This window comes from Gymnoscopelus braueri (assembly GCF_963280865.1).
Source record: "Gymnoscopelus braueri genome assembly, chromosome: 12".
Lineage (NCBI taxonomy): Eukaryota > Metazoa > Chordata > Actinopteri > Myctophiformes > Myctophidae > Gymnoscopelus > Gymnoscopelus braueri.
The window spans coordinates 52,355,190-52,374,099 of record NC_137614.1 but is presented as its reverse complement, the minus strand read 5'-3'; the positions used below and the strand labels follow the sequence as shown (position 1 = coordinate 52,374,099).

The window sequence follows — 18,910 nt, the reverse complement described above, 5'->3', positions numbered from 1 at the left end:
TTTAGGTATTTTTTACTTTACTTGAGTGTTTTATTATTTCTACTCCATTACATCTCAACTATCCTACTTTTTACTTGCAGATTTAGATTATTAACATTAACCCACAAAACATAGTCTAACAGTCCACAGACAATTAAACAATATGTATTGACCCGCCCCCTCCCCCCCCGCAGGGCTCCCCCCCCCCCCCCACAAGGACGGTCGTGATAAAACGTGTAGGAGGAGTCTATGGCGTGTTTCCGGCCAACTTAAGTACTGTACACCGAGGATGGTACCGTGACGTCATGAACAACCAGCCTGTGGCGTGTAGCAGCCAGCCAGCACTGGTAGCAAGTAGTTTTCATCATAATGCATTTTAGTTTTAGTCCTGAAATTAACCAAGCACTTACACATTTATTGAATAGAAAAATATATAATAATAATAATAATAATAATAATAATAATAATAATAATAATAATAATGATGATGATTAAAAATAAATAAAATAATAATAATAATAATAATAATAATAATAATAATAATAATAATAACAATAAATAAATAAATAGGCTAAAGAAATAAATAAATAAAAAAGAAAATAGCTTTATAAATAAATAAATAAGACATACATACATAAATTACGCGATAATGCGACCATCCCAGTTGCATTATGATTAGCCCTAGAATGTCTGTGATCTTACATACATTTCATGTATTCTACATGAAATGTATGTAATATCACAGACATTCTAGGCTCTAGGGCTACATTATGATGTGTTTTCTTTTTTTTCTCTCTCTTTTTTTTATTTAGAAACTTAACCAGTCCGACGCACTTCCGCTTTCTACGTCACGTACGCATCCTTGGCCTCCTGGCCCGTGGTGTGTTTCCGGTAAAGAGCAGCTTGGAGCTCCAGGCCTGTAGAGAGAGAGAGACAACATCACCATGTCTGTGTCTGTCATGTTACTGGAGAACAACTAACACAGAGAAACACCCGGTGCGCCGGCTCCTTTAGATCATTAGAACCCGGTGTGGGATCGAACCGTCCCGGACCGGTTAGGTTTAGGGAGGACCGAGCCGAACGGAACGGAACGGAACGGAACGGACCACCGCGATGGAAGCCGAGTTCAGGGACATCGATGAGCCCGGCGGCTGGAGCTCCGTTTACCAGGTAATGTATCCGATACATTAATGAACCGATACATTGTGTCCGTTCATTAATGAATCTGATCTGATCTGGTCTGGTCGCTACATGAAGGAAGGTGGCAATCAATGAGTTAGTTGATTGATTGATTGATTGATTCTGAGGTCCAAATGTAGACACAACGTTAATGATCACCAGTCAGTGTTGTGTTTAGTTCCTCTATTAGTTCAGACCATGATCCTACATGATGCATGTTCTGTCTCCTAACACCGTTTATACTGGACTTAGCAGGCCAAGGACCCCTTAGCTGAGAGAGAGAGACCCCCACTACATAGTATATAGATGAAGCAGGGACCCCCAGTACATATTGTATAGATGAGAGAGAGATGAAGCAGGGACCCCCACTACATATTGTATAGATGAGAGAGAGATGAAGCAGGGACCCCCACTACATATTGTATAGATGAGAGAGAGATGAAGCAGGGACCCCCAGTACATATTGTATAGATGAGAGAGAGATGAAGCAGGGACCCCCACTACATATTGTATAGATGAGAGAGAGATGAAGCAGGGACCCCCACTACATATTGTATAGATGAGAGAGAGATGAAGCAGGGACCCCCACTACATATTGTATAGATGAGAGAGAGATGAAGCAGGGACCCCCACTACATATTGTATAGATGAGAGAGAGATGAAGCAGGGACCCCCAGTACATATTGTATAGATGAGAGAGAGATGAAGCAGGGACCCCCACTACATATTGTATAGATGAGAGAGAGATGAAGCAGGGACCCCCACTACATATTGTATAGATGAGAGAGAGATGAAGCAGGGACCCCCACTACATATTGTATAGATGAGAGATGAAGCAGGGACCCCCACTACATATTGTATAGATGAGAGAGATGAAGCAGGGACCCCCACTACATATTGTATAGATGAGAGATGAAGCAGGGACCCCCACTACATAGTGTATAGATGAGAGATGAAGCAGGGACCCCCACTACATATTGTATAGATGAGAGATGAAGCAGGGACCCCCACTACATATTGTATAGATGAGAGATGAAGCAGGGACCCCCACTACATATTGTATAGATGAGAGATGAAGCAGGGACCCCCACTACATATTGTATAGATGAGAGATGAAGCAGGGACCCCCACTACATATTGTATAGATGAGAGAGAGAGAGAGATGAAGCAGAGACCCCCACTACATATTGTATAGATGAGAGAGAGAGAGAGATGAAGCAGAGACCCCCACTACATATTGTATAGATGAGAGAGAGAGAGATGAAGCAGGGACCCCCACTACATAGTGTATAGATGAGAGATGAAGCAGGGACCCCCACTACATATTGTATAGATGAGAGATGAAGCAGGGACCCTCACTACATATTGTATAGATGAGAGATGAAGCAGGGACCCCCACTACATATTGTATAGATGAGAGATGAAGCAGGGACCCCCACTACATATTGTATAGATGAGAGATGAAGCAGGGACCCCCACTACATATTGTATAGATGAGAGAGAGAGAGAGAGAGATGAAGCAGAGACCCCCACTACATATTGTATAGATGAGAGAGAGAGAGATGAAGCAGAGACCCCCACTACATATTGTATAGATGAGAGAGAGATGAAACAGGGACCCCCACTACATATTGTATAGATGAAAGAGAGATGAAGCAGGGACCCCCAGTACATATTGTATAGATGAGAGAGAGATGAAGCAGGGACCCCCACTACATATTGTATAGATGAGAGAGAGATGAAGCAGGGACCCCCACTACATATTGTATAGATGAAAGAGAGATGAAGCAGAGACCCCCACTACATATTGTATAGATGAAAGAGAGATGAAGCAGGGACCCCCACTACATATTGTATAGATGAGAGAGAGATGAAGCAGGGACCCCCACTACATATAACATTGTGTTGCAGATTAAACCTTTTCATAGATTTCATAGATAGCTTCATAGACTTGTCTGACAGACACTGTCATCAGTGTTGTGTAAATTCATGTTTTTTGTTTGTTTGTTTACACATGATCATCATTACACATGATGAAGCTCGGCACCGAGTGCCGCGATATGAGCTTGTATATCTGCTATTTTCTCAAAAATCGTGAATTGTTTTTTTAAAGCTAACATTCTTAACTCCACTATTTGTTTCTGGAGGTCTCTCTCTGGAACAACATATTTTGAGATGGGGGTCCGCGGCCAAATACATATAATTTTGGGGGTCCTTGACATGTAAAAAGTTTGAGCACCACTGATACAGCAACCAAACAGCAGACCCCCATCTCAAAAGATGTTGTTCCACTTTTCAAAATGGACAATAATTGCGGATAAGGATAATTCCTTTTAACAGGTCCGTTCATGAAAGTCCTTGCGGTCTTGTTTCCAATGAGGGCCTGTGAGCAATCAGGGGTTAAGAGTCTTGCTCAGGGACAAATTTCATTTCATCAACACAATTGCTGGCCTGGCCTGGAATCGTACCTGGGGCAACCAGGGCCTCTGGCTCCCTAGGCGGGCTCACTAACCACTCAGCTATGGCAGCTCCTGTGGATAAACTTAACTTACTATATAGTACACTACACACACACACACACACACACACACACACACACACACATACACACACACATACACATACACATACACATACACATACACATACACATACACATACACATACACATACACATACACATACACATACACATACACATACACACACACACACACACACACACTCTTATGTCCAAAAGTGGAACGTTACACTTTTTAAGCGTAGAAAGATTGTCAGCATGTCAGCATGATAACCACATGAACCCCAGCATGCATATTCTGCTCTGGTGGAAACCTTTGCCAAAGATAGCCGATCTACAAGCTCACGACGCGGTGTGCGCTTGTAGATCGGCTATTTTTAGCAAAGACATTTTGGCGTACTGTAGACGTCTAGGTCTAGAGCAGGGGTCTTCAACGTTTTCAGGCCAAGGACCCCCTAGCTGAGAGAGAGATGAAGCAGGGACCCCCTGCCTCTATATTGTATAAAATTGTGTTTCAGGTTAAAGTTTTTACTTAGTCTGCTATTTTTTCCCTCTACACCTATAGCCTCTTTGCCAAAAATTGCGGCCCCCCTATATTAGCTCTGAGGACCCCCTAGGGGTCCCAGACCCCTGGTCTAGAGGGTCTAAGTGTATTGATTGCTGAATATTTTGTGTACCAGATTTAGACCTAACCCTAGGTGAAAGTGGACCAGATTTAGACCTAACCCTAGGTGAAAGTGGACCAGATTTAGACCTAACCCTAGGTGAAAGTGGACCAGATTTAGACCTAACCCTAGGTGAAAGTGGACCTGCTGATCCATAGGCCTGTCACAGTGTTATTACATAATCGTCATAATCGTTTCCATGTTGAAAAACGTTCACACATTTTCAAATATTTAAAAAAGCACAATTAAATTGTTAATCACAATTATTTGAGTGACAATTAATCGTCAACTTAAATATGTAATGGTGACACAGCCCTACTGATCCATTTATTGTGTTATTGTAAACGACCAGAGGAACCAAACCTCACACGTCTTAACAGAATGTGTTTTTTCTCTCTTCACACAGGACATCCGTCAGCAGTCCAGTGAACTGCCGTGCAAACTCGCCAAGTTGCCCGAGAACAAAAGTCGGAATCGTTACAGAGATGTCAGCCCATGTAAGTCAAATGTTTACTTTTCTTATAGCACTGGTTCTCAAACATTTTCATGTCAAGGACCCCTACATCCATTGTTAAAACTTTTCTAAATTATTCAAACATTTTCATCATTTTTTCCAAGACTTCAAAATAATTTAAAAAATAGCCAAAGTTTAAAATTGGGTTTAACTGATTTTGATTAACAAATTTCACTGGGGACCCCCTGGAACCCCCTTAAAGACCCCTAGGGGTCCCCAGACCCCACTTTGAGAAGCAGTGTCTTACAGCACCTTTATCCAAAGCGCTGAACAATGTGCATTACATTCACACATACATTCACACACGCATTCACACACTGACGGCGGAGGAAACCACACAAGGCAGTGTCTTGCTCAAGGGCACTTCGACAGTAACACAGGGGTTCGAACCGGCAACCGTCCGATTCCCAAGCGACCCCCTGTTGAAGACCACCGTGCCAGCAGTATATTTATTGTGTTTTGGTTGCAGTTGACCACAGCAGAATCCGCCTGCAGCTGGGAATGAACGACTACATCAACGCCAGCCTCATCACCGTGGAGGAGGCGGAGAGGAAGTACATCCTCACTCAGGTACCCATGATGCTCTCTGTTCACTCAGGTACCCATGATGCTCTCTGTTCACTCAGGTACCCATGATGCTCTCTGTTCTGCTCTGATAAAGACCCTGACGCCATACTAGTTTTATGCTGTATCCAACATGACATTGTTTTAAGATATTTTTGGGGGCTTTTTCCTCCCTTTATTGATAGGTTAGTAGGCTGACGAGAGATGGGGGGGTGACACACAGCAAAGGTCGTCGGGATCGGGAGTCGAACCCGCGACACGCTGTCAGGCTGGATTACCAGCGTATGTGGGATGCATCAGGACCGCTAGGCAAAAATTGATTCCATTTGATCGACACGTCCAAGTTTTCCGAGGCCACCATGTTGCGCTGGACGTACGGCCAGCACAATACTTATGAAATACTTACATTACCGTAAGCAAGGAAATACTTTGTTTTGTTGTTACTTTTGGGCCAATTTATTAATGAATTAAGTAGCCGTGTGATACGCGGGATAATTGTCGCCGCGCCAGTAGTTGATTAAACACCAAGGGTGCGCTTGATGTCACACACTATATACGCCGCTGGTTATATAATATAATATAAACAGCAGAACAATAATACATGCAATTTAATAATAATACATGCAGCTTTGGTATGAGCTGGGGGTGATAGGAAATGGGATTTACCTTCTGCAAAAATCTACTATGCAGCATTTCTAGTTTAAAGAATGTTTCAGTTCCTTTTTTCCAGAATGTATAGCTTGTGTACTAAATGGTTCCTTCCTGTGTGTACTAATGGCACTTCCTGTGTGTACTAATGGCACTTCCTGTGTGTACTAATGTCACCCAAGACACAAAAAAAAGAAGGTCATGCCATCTTTACTTCCCCTATCTGTGTGAAGGACTGGAGGTGGCTCTGCCTTTTTCAGGAGAGCGGAAGCAGGTTGGAGTCTATTCATTCCAATGGAAGAGTGAACGTGAACACAGCTTCTGAACCATTCTATATATCATTATTATTATCGTTATTATCGTTATTATTAGTATTATTTCCAATAGAAGAGTGAACGTGAATGCAGCTTCTGAACCATTCATTATAATATTATTATTATTATGAGTCTACGAACACAGCTTCTGAACCATTCTTTATCACCATGGTTACTGAACTAAATATTGGACCCAATCGTCACAATATTCCCAAGACTTTCACACTAAAATGGCTTTTTTCAGAGAGACAAATCAGGAGAAAATAAATGTTGTTTCTCTGTCCCGGCAACACACTCTCATGAGCTCTAGCACCAGTAAACATAGGAGGACGTTGGCGAGATCCGCCGTCAGACGCCAGACACCGTCACACTGATAAGAACCAGTATGCGCGCGCAGGCCGGGGCCAAAACAACCCCACCTCTCATTAGATGCAACGTAAAAGTGATCACAGCCTCACGTGTAAAAATGCATCCCATCAAACTTTCAGATGCTGTTCTCCTCCCAGTGTGGAAGAAGAAGGTTTAGGATGGATGTTTACTGTGATCTCTGCCTCTTGAAATAATGTTCTGTGAACTTGTGTGTAAACAATGATAGCGATTCTCAAAGCAGTTTGTCCCCCAAACCCCGCCTCCAGTCGCAGAGGGAGCGATCTCCGTTCACGGCCCCAGAGCCTGCTCGATCTCACAGATGTATCCCCTCAAACCTGATTTGTACTCCACCGTGTGAAGGCGTTGCGTCCAGAGAACGGCAGAGAACAGCAGACCTCCAAGCTCACAACGGTCGCATCCGCGACACGTTGTGAGCTTGTATGTCAGCTGTTCTCGGCACGCAATACCGTTGCGGGGTGAAGTGTATATGTCTCGCTAGGAGCGTCTCACCAGCCAACACACAGAGGAGGTTGAATGAACTGAAACCAGTTGCTCCCCAGAGTGATCTGTTGGGAATAGATGACATGAAACGGGCACCTGCGCTTGCGGTCTCAATGTTGGTAAACAAGAAATCCGTCAATAGAGCACCGAAGTCTGACGTAATTTACGCATCCTACATGGGTCGCATTCCCCCCCCCCCCCCCCCCCGTTCTGAATATCGTTTAATATCGCGTCAAATAAGAACTGTGTTCCAAAAATAAACAAATGATCCCGGCGGTTTGACTCTTATGGATATGAAGCATCGACTGACGGTGAGAAAACGATAATGTTACTTCCGCCGAATTAGTTACATTTTCGCCAGAAACTGACTGTATCAAATATGAGTGACTCATAAACGATACAGAGCCGAGACAGTTTGTTTATTTTTGGACCCCAATTCTTATGAGACTATTCTATGATGACTATGATGTTATTCTCCATAGAGAAATGACTTCAACGACCCAGGGGATGAACGAGTGACGTCAGGACTTCTGTTACTCTATTGGGATGGTGTATCTTTTCTGAATCGACTTCCTGTGTGTTTGTCCAATCAGGGCCCTCTTCCCAACACGTGCGGTCACTTCTGGGAGATGGTGTGGGAGCAGAGGACCGGGGGCGTGGTCATGTTGAACCGCGTGGTGGAGAAAGGATCTGTAAGTGAAGCCACACGTTATGGTCACGTGACATGAAAATAACAAGGTCTCTGCTAGTTGTTCCCCATACCCATACCAGCAGTGGTGGAAAGTAACTAAGTACATGTACTCAAGTACTGTACTTAAGTACAATTTTGAGGTATTTTGACTTTACTGGAGTATTTGCAATTTTCAGTACGTTTACTTCTACTCCACTACATCTCAGAGGCAAATATCTTTAGTTAACTTTAGTTACTTTATAGATTTAGTTTATTATCACAAAACATACATTAACCACTTCAGCCCTATATACATTTCGGCCATTTGAAAATAGCCGATCTACAAGCACACAATGCGACGCATTGTGTGCTTGTAGATCTGCTATTTTCAAAAGATTTTTATACATTTGAACATTTGAAATGGGACATTCTGCATAATGAGTACTTTTACTTTTGGTACTTTAAGTACATTTTGATGCCAATACTTTTATACTTTTACTCAAGTGCATTTTGAATTCTGGACTTTTACTTGTAACGGAGTATTTCTACATTGTTACATCTTAGTACTTTTTCCACCACTGGATACCAGTATCGGAAGATACTGCCTAAAACGCTGGTATCGGCGGGTATGCCAGTCTCTGCCATTCCGATACCATTTCATTTCTATGAATTGTGTTCCTGCAGGTGAAGTGTGCTCAGTACTGGCCACACAGGGAGGAGGGGGACGCCATCTTTGAGGACACCAACTTCAAGCTGACCCTCCTGTCGGAGGACGTGAAGTCCTACTACACCGTCCGCACGCTGGAGCTGAGAAACCTCTCAGTAAGATTCTAGTCCACAAAAACATATATATATATATATATTTTGCCGGCCCGTGATGGCGTCCTAATTTATACTTGGCTGTGTGTTGAAAATAGCTGATCTTCAAAAGCTGATCTTGTAGATCTGCTATTTTCAGAGCGTGACACCCCGTGCACAGCCAAGTATAAAATGACTTGTCTTAGTTCTACTGGATGTCTTCTCCACTAGTCCCTCCATATTATTTTAGTGTACCTAGTTTTTATTTGTTGACAAAATTGTCAGTATATTTAGTTTTAGTCATCGTAGCTTAGTTTTTATTTACTTTTTATTTACTTTTTATTTACTTTTTGTCTGTGAAAAAAAAGGCAAGTCGATTTCATCATGGTTTTAGTCGTCAAAAGTAACACTGCATCACGTGACTGATTGACCCCCCCAACCTGCCTCCTCTCCCCCTGCATCACGTGACTGATTGACCCCCCCAACCTGCCACCTCTCCCCCTGCATCACGTGACTGATTGACTCCCCCAACCTGCCTCCTCTCCCCCTGCATCACGTGACTGATTGACTCCCCCAACCTGCCGCCTCTCCCCCTGCATCACGTGACTGATTGACCCCCCAACCTGCTGCGCCTCTCCCCCTGCATCACGTGACTGATTGACCCCCCAACCTGCTGCCTCTCCCCTGCATCACGTGACTGATTGACCCCCCCAACCTGCTGCCTCTCCCCTGCATCACGTGACTGATTGACCCCCCCAACCTGCTGCGCCTCTCCCCCTGCATCACGTGACTGATTGACCCCCCCAACCTGCTGCCTCTCCCCCTGCATCACGTGACTGATTGACCCCCCCAACCTGCTGCCTCTCCCCTGCATCACGTGACTGATTGACCCCCCCAACCTGCTGCCTCTCCCCTGCATCACGTGACTGATTGACCCCCCCAACCTGCTGCGCCTCTCCCCCTGCATCACGTGACTGATTGACCCCCCCAACCTGCTGCCTCTCCCCTGCATCACGTGACTGATTGACCCCCCCAACCTGCCGCCTCTCCCCCTCTGCAGACAGATGAACGGAGGGAGATCTTACACTTCCACTACACCACCTGGCCCGACTTCGGGGTCCCGGACTCCCCCGCCTCCTTCCTCAACTTCCTGGTGCGGGTCAGAGAGTCGGGGTGTCTGCAGGCGGAGCAGGGCCCCGTGGTGGTGCACTGCAGCGCCGGCATCGGGCGCTCCGGGACCTTCTGTCTGGTCGACACCTGCCTCCGGCTGGTCGGTACTGGTCACTGCATCTCTCTTTCTGTCACTTATAACTTTTATCCTGTGTGAAATATGACCTACAGGAATACAATCAGCTTAACCCATTAAGACCTGGAACGCATCTGTGTTACTTTTTGATTTGAGCAAAAAAAAATCATTATTTTACACTCAAAAATAGCAGATCTACAAGCTCATAGCGCGGCACCGAGTGCCGCACTATGAGCTTGTAGATCTGCTATTTTTGAGAAATCGTGAAAATGTGTGCAAATCGTGGAATATATATTTTAAAGTGAAAATCTTTTAACTCAAATCTTTGCTTCTGGGGGTCCCTGGAACAAAATAATTTGAGATGAGGGTCGGCGGCCAAATACATATCATTTTGGGGGTCCTTGACATGAAAAAGTTTGAGCACCACTGATTATAGAAACATACGTTTTTTTCAGAATTTAGAAGACATTTGTAGAATGGGCTTCAGGTCAATAAGCTTAATGCTCCATAATCCTTTTTATTTGTGAATAAAATGGTATTTTGACCCATGTGTATGGTAGACAGTGGTTCTCAAGGACCTCCAAAATGATATGTATTTGGCAGCAGACCCCCATCTCAAAAATATTTTGAGTCAGGGACCTCCAGAAGAAAATATTTGAGGTAACAACGTTTGCTTGTTTTTTTCTTTTTCTAAGATTTGCACAAATCTTCACGATTTTTCAAAAATAGCAGATCTACAAGCTCATAGCTTTTACTGTATATTGGCTATTTATGAAGCCAAAGTATAACATATGATTAAAGGTAGGGTAAGTCATATTTTTGGGCTAAAACAAAAGTTTTTTTGTTAAAAGGTTAAAGCTCTATATTGTGATAGTAATCATTACTATAGAGTGTTTGTTCAGTAACAGGAGTCTCTATGTCTCTCCAGCTCTTTAATAAACAGAAAATACATTTTAAGGTGGGTGGCCAAATTTCTGCCAATCAAGGGGAGAGCATCCATTTATCAGCTTAAAGTTCATAGTGTTCCAGTTCCAATGTTGTGTCTGCTCATTTCTGTGTGTCATCACTTCCAATTTCTCCTGTTTATCCTTTATCCTGTTTGAGTTCTCTCTCCTGATTGGATCAAATTGATACCGACATGAAAATGCATTTTCTGGTTTCTAAAAAGCTGGAGAGACAGAGAGACTCCTGTTACTGAACAAACACTCTATAGCAATGAGTATTATTAGAGTTATTTAACGCTTATTTTAACAAATAAATAACACTTACCCTACCTTTTTAAAGCTGTAGTTCATAATAATTTTTTTAGTGAATAAAATGTTATGTTGATGTGTTTGATAGAGTATATTAATATAATAACTTGGTTGTAGTTGTTGGTCTATCTGCTCTTCTATTGAGACATTTTGATCCTGTGGTCTGGTATGACACCTACTGGTTGACAAGTGGTATTACATGAAAGTCAAATCCCAATGTACATCGTCTGTCCAAACGGCCTTTCGTTACAACTTAATATTGTAAATGTCAGAGACTCATGTGGGTTTGAGTCCCGGGTAGGACATAGAAGTTATTTAGTAGATTGCAGCTTTAAATTCCACGGTTACCAACTTATTGATTGATTGATGTACTTTATTTAGTAAGACATGAGAACATCAGTACATGGAAGTACAAATTCACAATACAAGGTCTACTAAACTGGAAGACTCATTAAGCACTGAGCTTGTTTAAAATGAGATCCCCATGCACACAAATCATGATGACATTAAAGCGTTGACTTATCCAGTTAAGCCCTAAATATATATACTGTGTTACCTTGCATGAAGAATAGTGAAAACAGGCCATTTTCTTTTCACTGTACAAAAAAACAAAAACCTACAAGCAGTGGTAGAAAGTAACTAAGTACATGTACTCAAGTACTGTACTTAAGTACAATTTTGAGGTACTTTTCCTTTTCCTTAGTAGAGGGAGAGCACTTACTTTCCTCCCTTGCAGTTTCTAAGTCGCGATAATGTCCGTATATACTCCATTAATCTCAGAGCTAGACCACACTAGGTCTCCGGGGACCCCCTGGGGGTCCGCGATGTAAACATTATGAACCACGTTAAGGCGGCCCCATGTGGTCTGTGTGTCGTTTTCCTACAGTTGCCAGGTTTAGCGAGAGAAACAAGCAACCAGGTTTATGAAAACGAGCCCAAAAGAAGCGAGCCCTTCGCCCTGTGGTGTTGAACTCTAGAGGTCCGGGCCGCGTAGCCGTCCCAAATCTATAGTATTATACAAATGAAACTTCTCTGTGACTGAAAGACATCATGGGGTAGGTAAACCATAGAAATAAAGTCAATTCTTGGGGTGAACTGTCCCTTTAACGTCCACGCTTTGTGTTGTGTCGTGGCAGATGTCCATCCGCCAGGACCCGTCCTCGGTGCGTATCCGTGACGTCCTGCTGGAGATGAGACGCCATCGCATGGGTCTGATCCAGACCGCCGACCAGCTGCGCTTCTCCTACCTGGCCGTCATCGAGGGGGCGCGGCTTATCAACGGAGACCACACCCTGAAGGCGAGTTCAGTGCTCACAAGGCGTGGCATCTTGTGGTTTTTGCAGTGGGTTTTAAACCATTAAGCCCGGGAACACATTCTGTGTCACTTTAACATTTCTTTGGCTATACAAAAATAGCAGATTGTAGATCTGCTATTTTTGCAAAAAAAAATCCATGAAATGTGTGTAAATCTTTGAATATAAGAAAAAGAGAAATTTGATGTCTTCACTGGGACACAAACTAGTGAAAATCGCCGATCTACAAGCTCACAACGTGTCGCGTGAGCTTGTAGATCTGCTACTTTCACTACTTCTTAAAAGTCTTTTGATTTATTTATTAAATTGTGCCGTGCTATGAGCTTGTAGATCTGCAATTTTTTTTAAAATCATGAACGTTTTTGCAAATCTTTGAAAATATATATTTTTTAAAGCAAACATTTGTGACTCAAATCTTTGCTTCTGGGGATTCTACAAATGTCTTCTAAATCCTAACAGTTTTTTGAAAAAACTTGTTGATATAATATCAGTGGTTCTCAAACTTTTTCATGTGAAGGACCCCCAAAAATGAAATGTATTTGGCCACGGACCCCGATCTCAAAATATGTTGTTCCAGGGACCCCCCAGAAGCAAAGATTTGAGTTTAAAATGTTTGCTTTTAAAATATATATATTCAAAGATTCGCAAAAAAAACAAACATGATTTCTCAAAAAATAAAAATAAATAGATGATCTACAAGCTCGTAGCGCGGCACCGAGTGCCACGCTACGAGCTTGTAGATCTGCTATTTTTTTGAATAGCCCAAATAAATGTTAAAATGACACAGATGCGTCCCCGGTCTTAATGGGTTAATATGTATTTGCATATGGGTCCTTGGCTCGTCTCCATAATGTTGTACGTTCTGTTTTGTTCAGGAGGAATGGAAGGAGCTGTCCAACGAGGAGGATCTTCCTCCACAGTTCTCTCCTCCCCCTCCTCCTCCTCCTCCTCGGCCCAGAGACCCTCACAACGGACAGCCTGAGGCTGAGACCCCCTCTTTCTTCCCACAACACCACATCATCCAACACAACGACCATGTCCAGAGTCTCGGGTCAGTATCAGCCTTTTTCTTCTGACTTCAAACAAATGTTTTTTGGGGTTAAAACAAACAGGTTTTTGTTTAAAGGTAATAGTAATCATTGCTATAGAGTGTTTGTTCAGTTACAGGAGTCTTCCCGTCTCTCCAGCTCTTTTAACACAATCATTGCCAGGTCATATTTGATCAATTCTTTTGCTGCTGCCGCCAGCGTTTTTCACCTTGTTTTGATGATCTTTGGAGGAGCTCGTTTTCCACACTGTAAAAAGTTAAGGAGATGCAGAGGTTTTTATCAAGGAGATAGAACGGGAGCGGACGGGGAGCCAGGTTTTTTGGCACGGTGATCCATCTGTCCCTTCCTTCTCAGAGTCACCTTGGGTGATTCCAGAGCTGAGCTAGCCCCCCCCCCCCCCCCCCCCCTTGTGGGAAAAAAACAAAAAGATTGATTTCACGGAGAATCACGGTTTTGGCACCCAATGTGTTAAGTACAGTACTGAGTAAATGTACTTAGTTACTTTACACCACTGGTATCTATCATATGGTACAGTTATTCATATAATGAATATTATGTGTATCTATCATATGGTACAGTTATTCATATAATGAATATTATGTGTCTGTATCATATCGTTACAGTCCCTCACCGCCTCAGCCGGAGCTGCGAAGGAGGACTGTCGCCGAAACCCCGCCTCCTCCCGCCGAAGCCCCGCCTCCCGCGAAGCCCCCAATCCCCGCCGAAGCCCCTCCCCCTCCCGCCGAGCCGACCTCCTCCTCCTCCGATCAGCGTGAATGTCCGGCGGTCCAAGAAGAACAGACCTCCAAACCCTCCAAACCCTCCAAACCCCAGCCGCAGCCGACGACGCACGACACAGAAAAACAACCAGAGTCCTGGAGCCCCCTGCTGGCCAACGTGTGCGTGGGCACGGCGCTGGCCTTCGGCGCCTACGTCTGCTACCGAGTCTGTTTCCACTGATGTGTGTCTTCTTCTTCACACAGAGCCACGCCCAGCCCGGCTCCTCTCCGCTTCCACTACCCGGGTCTTTTATACTGCAGCGCCCCCCAGTGGATTGTTTGGACTTTGAGCGGATCTCCTCTTTTATCTTTTTTTTTTTTTTTTTACCACTTGAACCCTAGCGTCTCTATTCTAGCGTCTCTATTCTAGCGTCTCTATTCTAGCGTCTCTATTCTAGCGTCTCTATTCTAGCGTCTCTATTCTAGCGTCTCTATTCGGAAGCGAAAATACCGCATTCCAGGGGCGGCCATTTTGTTTACCGGCCCTGGTTCCACAGATGGGAAGCCCATTCATTTATACAACTTGTAACTTTGCCTTTTGTTTGCGGTTTGACACAGAATCAGATGTTTTATGGTCATGACTCACCAGGACCCTGGATGGCTTGGTTCTTGGTTCTTGGCTTAAAATAATTCATCATAACATTTCGTAAATCTCTATGGGCTGAATTAATGGGCTTTCTATCTGTGGAACCGGAGCCTCTAAACAAAATGGCCGCCACTGCTATGCTCCATACATAGCCCCATGATCTACAAGCTCACATCACATCTTGTGAGCTTGTAGAAGGGGGGGGGGGGGGGTATTTTTGACAGGGAAATACTAGAGTATCTAGTACAGAGCCCTGGGGGACCCCGGGTTTAAGTGGTTAATTTTTTTGCGATGCAGTGTGAGGGGTCGTCGGCGCGTCCCGCTGGAGATAGACTCCTCCTCTTCTCCTCGCCACCACCACCTCGTCTTAAACCCCGCCCCTTCAAAACTGTCACTTTTGGATGCTCAGGACGTCACATTTTTCAGGTGTCACACCCACACCCCGCCCCCAAACGCACGCACGTGCGGGCCCCGGAAAAAAAAAGAACAGTCAGTGTGTTGTCTTTACAGCGCGCACGACCTGTGAAGCGTGCGCTGCAACGTGCACTGTAACGTGCGCTGTACCTGCACTGTAACGTGCGTACGCCTCTATTCACGTACCAAATGAAAAACGCAGAAGTGTTCTTCCATTTCACCCCCCCCCCCCCCCCCTCCCGTTACAGTCTAAAAAGCAGTGGCTCCCAAACTGGGGACCCCCAAAATTCTGATGTATTTGGCTGTGAATGTTGTGTTGAGCCAGGGACCCCCAGAATAGAGATTTTTCTCAATACTTTCAAGATGGAAAAAATAAATCAATCAAAACGTCTAAAATATGGATAAAGTGGTTAAAATGAGTATGATGCTGTATCAACCACTTTAGCTGGGAGACCCCCTGGAACCCCCCCCCCCCCCCCCAAGGGGGTCCCCAAACCCCACTTTGAGAACCACTGGTCCATAAAGGCTGGACTGTGACAAACGCATACTAACACATGTAGGGCTGTGGGTCACATGGACAAAATATATAATAACAACAATAATACGATATTAACATCATATTTCTGACTTAAATACCTCAAAGTTGACATTGTGACGATAACGTGGTAACGTGGTGATGTGGGGCGAACCCGTGTTCTTATAAACAGGGCTTTGACGTGATTTGAAACCAGGAAGAGAGACAACCCTCATGTCACCATATTATCAACTCTAGCATGGCATCGCCATATGGATTATGATATGATATGATATCATCGCTGTCGGGTGGAAAGCTTGTGTGTCCTAAACCAGTGGTTTTCAACCTTTTTCATGTCAAGGGCCCCTAAATTGATATAAATTTGGCCACGGACCCCCATCTGAAAATGTTTTGTGCCAGGGACCCCCAGAAGCAAAGATTTGAGTTAAAAATGTTCGCCGTAAAATATAGATATATTCAAAGATATGGACACATTTTCGAGATTTTTCAAAAATAGCAGATCTACAAGCTCACAGCGCGGCACCTTAATAGCCAAAGCTAAGTGGTTCAAATGATTGTGACGCCATGTTAACTCATTTTGCTGGGGACCCCCTGGCACCCCCCCAAGGACCACTGGTGGTCTCCAGACCACTGTCCTAAACCGTTACTTTACAGTAAAAATAGCAGATCTACAAGCTCATAGCGCGGCACTCGGTGCCCCGCTATGAGCTTGTAGATCTGCTATTTTTTTAATAGCCAAATAAATGTTAAAAATTACATGGATGCGTTCCTGGAAATTCAGGAAATGTGCATAAAGAAGCTTGTTGTTCCTATAGACTGAATGTAGTTTCTATTTCATCACAAACTCTTTGTTAATACTTTTCATTGGTTCTATATTCATAAAAACCCACATGCAGACTTAACCCATTCAACCCAGGAAACGCATCTGTGTCATTTTAGATGTCTTTGGCTGTTCAAAAATAGCAGATCTACAAGCTCGGTGCCACGCTACGAGCTTGTACTGTAGATCTGCAATTGATTTTTTGGGGCAAAAATTTGCATATTGAATATATGTTTCTTTAAAGCGAACATTTGTAACTAAAATCTTTGCTTCTGGGGGATTCTACAAATGTCTTCTAAATACAACCGTTAAAAATCCAACTTTTTTTTTTGTTGTTGCTATAATATCAGTGGTTTTCAATCTTTTGTCATGTCAAGGACCCCCAAAATGATATGTATTTGTCCGCGGACCCCCATCTCAAAATATGTTGTTCCAGGGACCCCCCAGAAGGAAAGATTTTTGTTAAAAATGTATATATGTGTTCAAAGATTCGCACACATTTTCACGATGAATTTTCTTTCAAAAATAGCAGATCTACAAGCTTCATAGTGCCGCGCTATGAAACGTGTAGATCTGCTATTTTTGAATGGCCAACGAAATCATAAAATGACACAGATGTGTTCCTGGATTGAATGTGTTAAACCAACTTCACTTTGACTTTTAAAAAAAATTCTAAAATAGCAAGTAGTGACATTTAATTTACGGGAGAAAAAAAAACGTTCAAACGGGAGGTTTTTTTTCTGCCCGACAACAACGATATGTTGCCCCCCAGCCCTGAGAGAGAGATACCAAATGATTTAGTTGTACAGATATACGTTAAGCTGGAGCGAAAACACGGAAACTGGAGGGGGGGGGGGGGGGGGGGGCGTGGATCTGGGGTGCATGCAGAGGGGTCGGGATCCGCGGAACCGGAATCCAGCGTTTTGAGGAACCAGGGAATGGGGTTCCATCAAAAAAAAAATTGGAACCGTTTTCCAGAACCAGGTTTTTTTTATCTACACTGTCAGAGCTGGTTATGATGGACTTCATGTCTGATACAAGGGCGCCGATACTGCGGGTGCCTCGGGGCTAAAGCACCCAGCAGGCCAAATGACGAGCACCCATGGGCGAGGGGGGGGGGCGCACAGCCGCACGCTCGTACTCGCAGCGCGCTCCCATTTGTTTATGTTTTGCCGGCTCCAGGCTTTGTCTTCACCTAGCAGGTCATTAACCCATTAAGACCTGGAACGCATCTGTGTCGCTTTAGATTTCTTTGGCTATTCAAAAATAGCAGATATACAAGCTCATAGCGCGGCACCGAGTGCCGCGCTATGAACTTGTAGATCTGCTATTTTTGAAAAATCGTGAAAAAATATTTTTTAGATTTTTTTTCAAAAATCGTTTAGGATTTAGAAAACATTTTTAAGAATGGCCTCAGGTCTTAAAGGGTTAAACCGAATTAAAGTTACAAAACCCCCAAAAAAGTAAAATATCCGCCTAGAAACCGAACGTTTTCGTTGGCGCGGGCGTGCCCGGGGCACTCACACACGCACGTGCGCCCGGTAGCGCACCCAATAGATCTGACAAAATGTCGGCGCCCCTGGTCTGATGCACATATATAATATAAATATAATACCAGTGGTTCTATAACTTTAACATTTCAAGGACCATCATAACTCTCTGAGAGTGTACACTCTCAGAGTTACAGACCTGTGAGGGTCCATTCATTGGAACCCCATCGGACCCTATTTACACCTCACCCTGGCTGAGTGTGTAGGAGAACCCTGTGAGAGGTTCCTCTGGTTCCTTAATTTGTTGGGAGTTCTGATGCTTGAGTTGGATCTGCTTTAGTGAGACGTATGGACACGTCTACCATCACGATGTGAACCTCCTGTCTGTACGTACCGTCTGTTAGAGAACAAGGCAGTGGTGCTCTAAACCTTTTTCATGTCAAGGACCCCCCAAACCTTTTCATGTCAAGAACCCCCCCCCCCCCCAAAAAAAAATCATATTTGGCTGCGGACCCCCATCTCAAAAATATTCAGTGTATTTGTTGACCCCCAGAAGCAAAGATTTGAGTTGAAAATGTTTAGCTTAAAAAAAAAAAAACATTACATATTCAAAGACTTATTCTAAAGGGGAAAAGAGCAGACCAAGTACAGAGCCAATGGTCAAGTTGACTAAATATTGAGGGTTTAAAAGTTAACTGTCTGA

At 43.7% G+C, this 18,910-nt stretch overlaps 1 protein-coding gene across 1 annotated transcript; it reads left to right on the top strand.

Moving 5' to 3' along the window:
- The first annotated feature begins 917 nt into the window (after positions 1–917).
- On the top strand, positions 918–16,534 carry ptpn1 (protein tyrosine phosphatase non-receptor type 1). The gene is made up of 9 exons (XM_080444889.1): positions 918–1,149; positions 4,751–4,841; positions 5,328–5,428; positions 7,848–7,946; positions 8,609–8,746; positions 9,783–9,992; positions 12,358–12,519; positions 13,410–13,585; positions 14,207–16,534. Exons 1-9 carry the CDS (start codon positions 1,093–1,095, stop codon positions 14,541–14,543), a joined length of 1,371 nt encoding a protein of 456 aa, XP_080301015.1. The 5' UTR covers positions 918–1,092; the 3' UTR covers positions 14,544–16,534.
- The last annotated feature ends 2,376 nt before the right edge of the window (positions 16,535–18,910 follow it).

Bases quoted from the DNA above. Each gene is read 5' to 3' on its own strand.
- ptpn1 (XM_080444889.1), top strand. From the start codon at position 1,093: ATGGAAGCCGAGTTCAGGGACATCGATGAGCCCGGCGGCTGGAGCTCC. The intron at 5,429-7,847 runs GTACCCATGATG...TTGTCCAATCAG, and splicing joins GGAAGTACATCCTCACTCAG to GGCCCTCTTCCCAACACGTG. The intron at 8,747-9,782 runs GTAAGATTCTAG...CCCCCTCTGCAG, and splicing joins TGGAGCTGAGAAACCTCTCA to ACAGATGAACGGAGGGAGAT.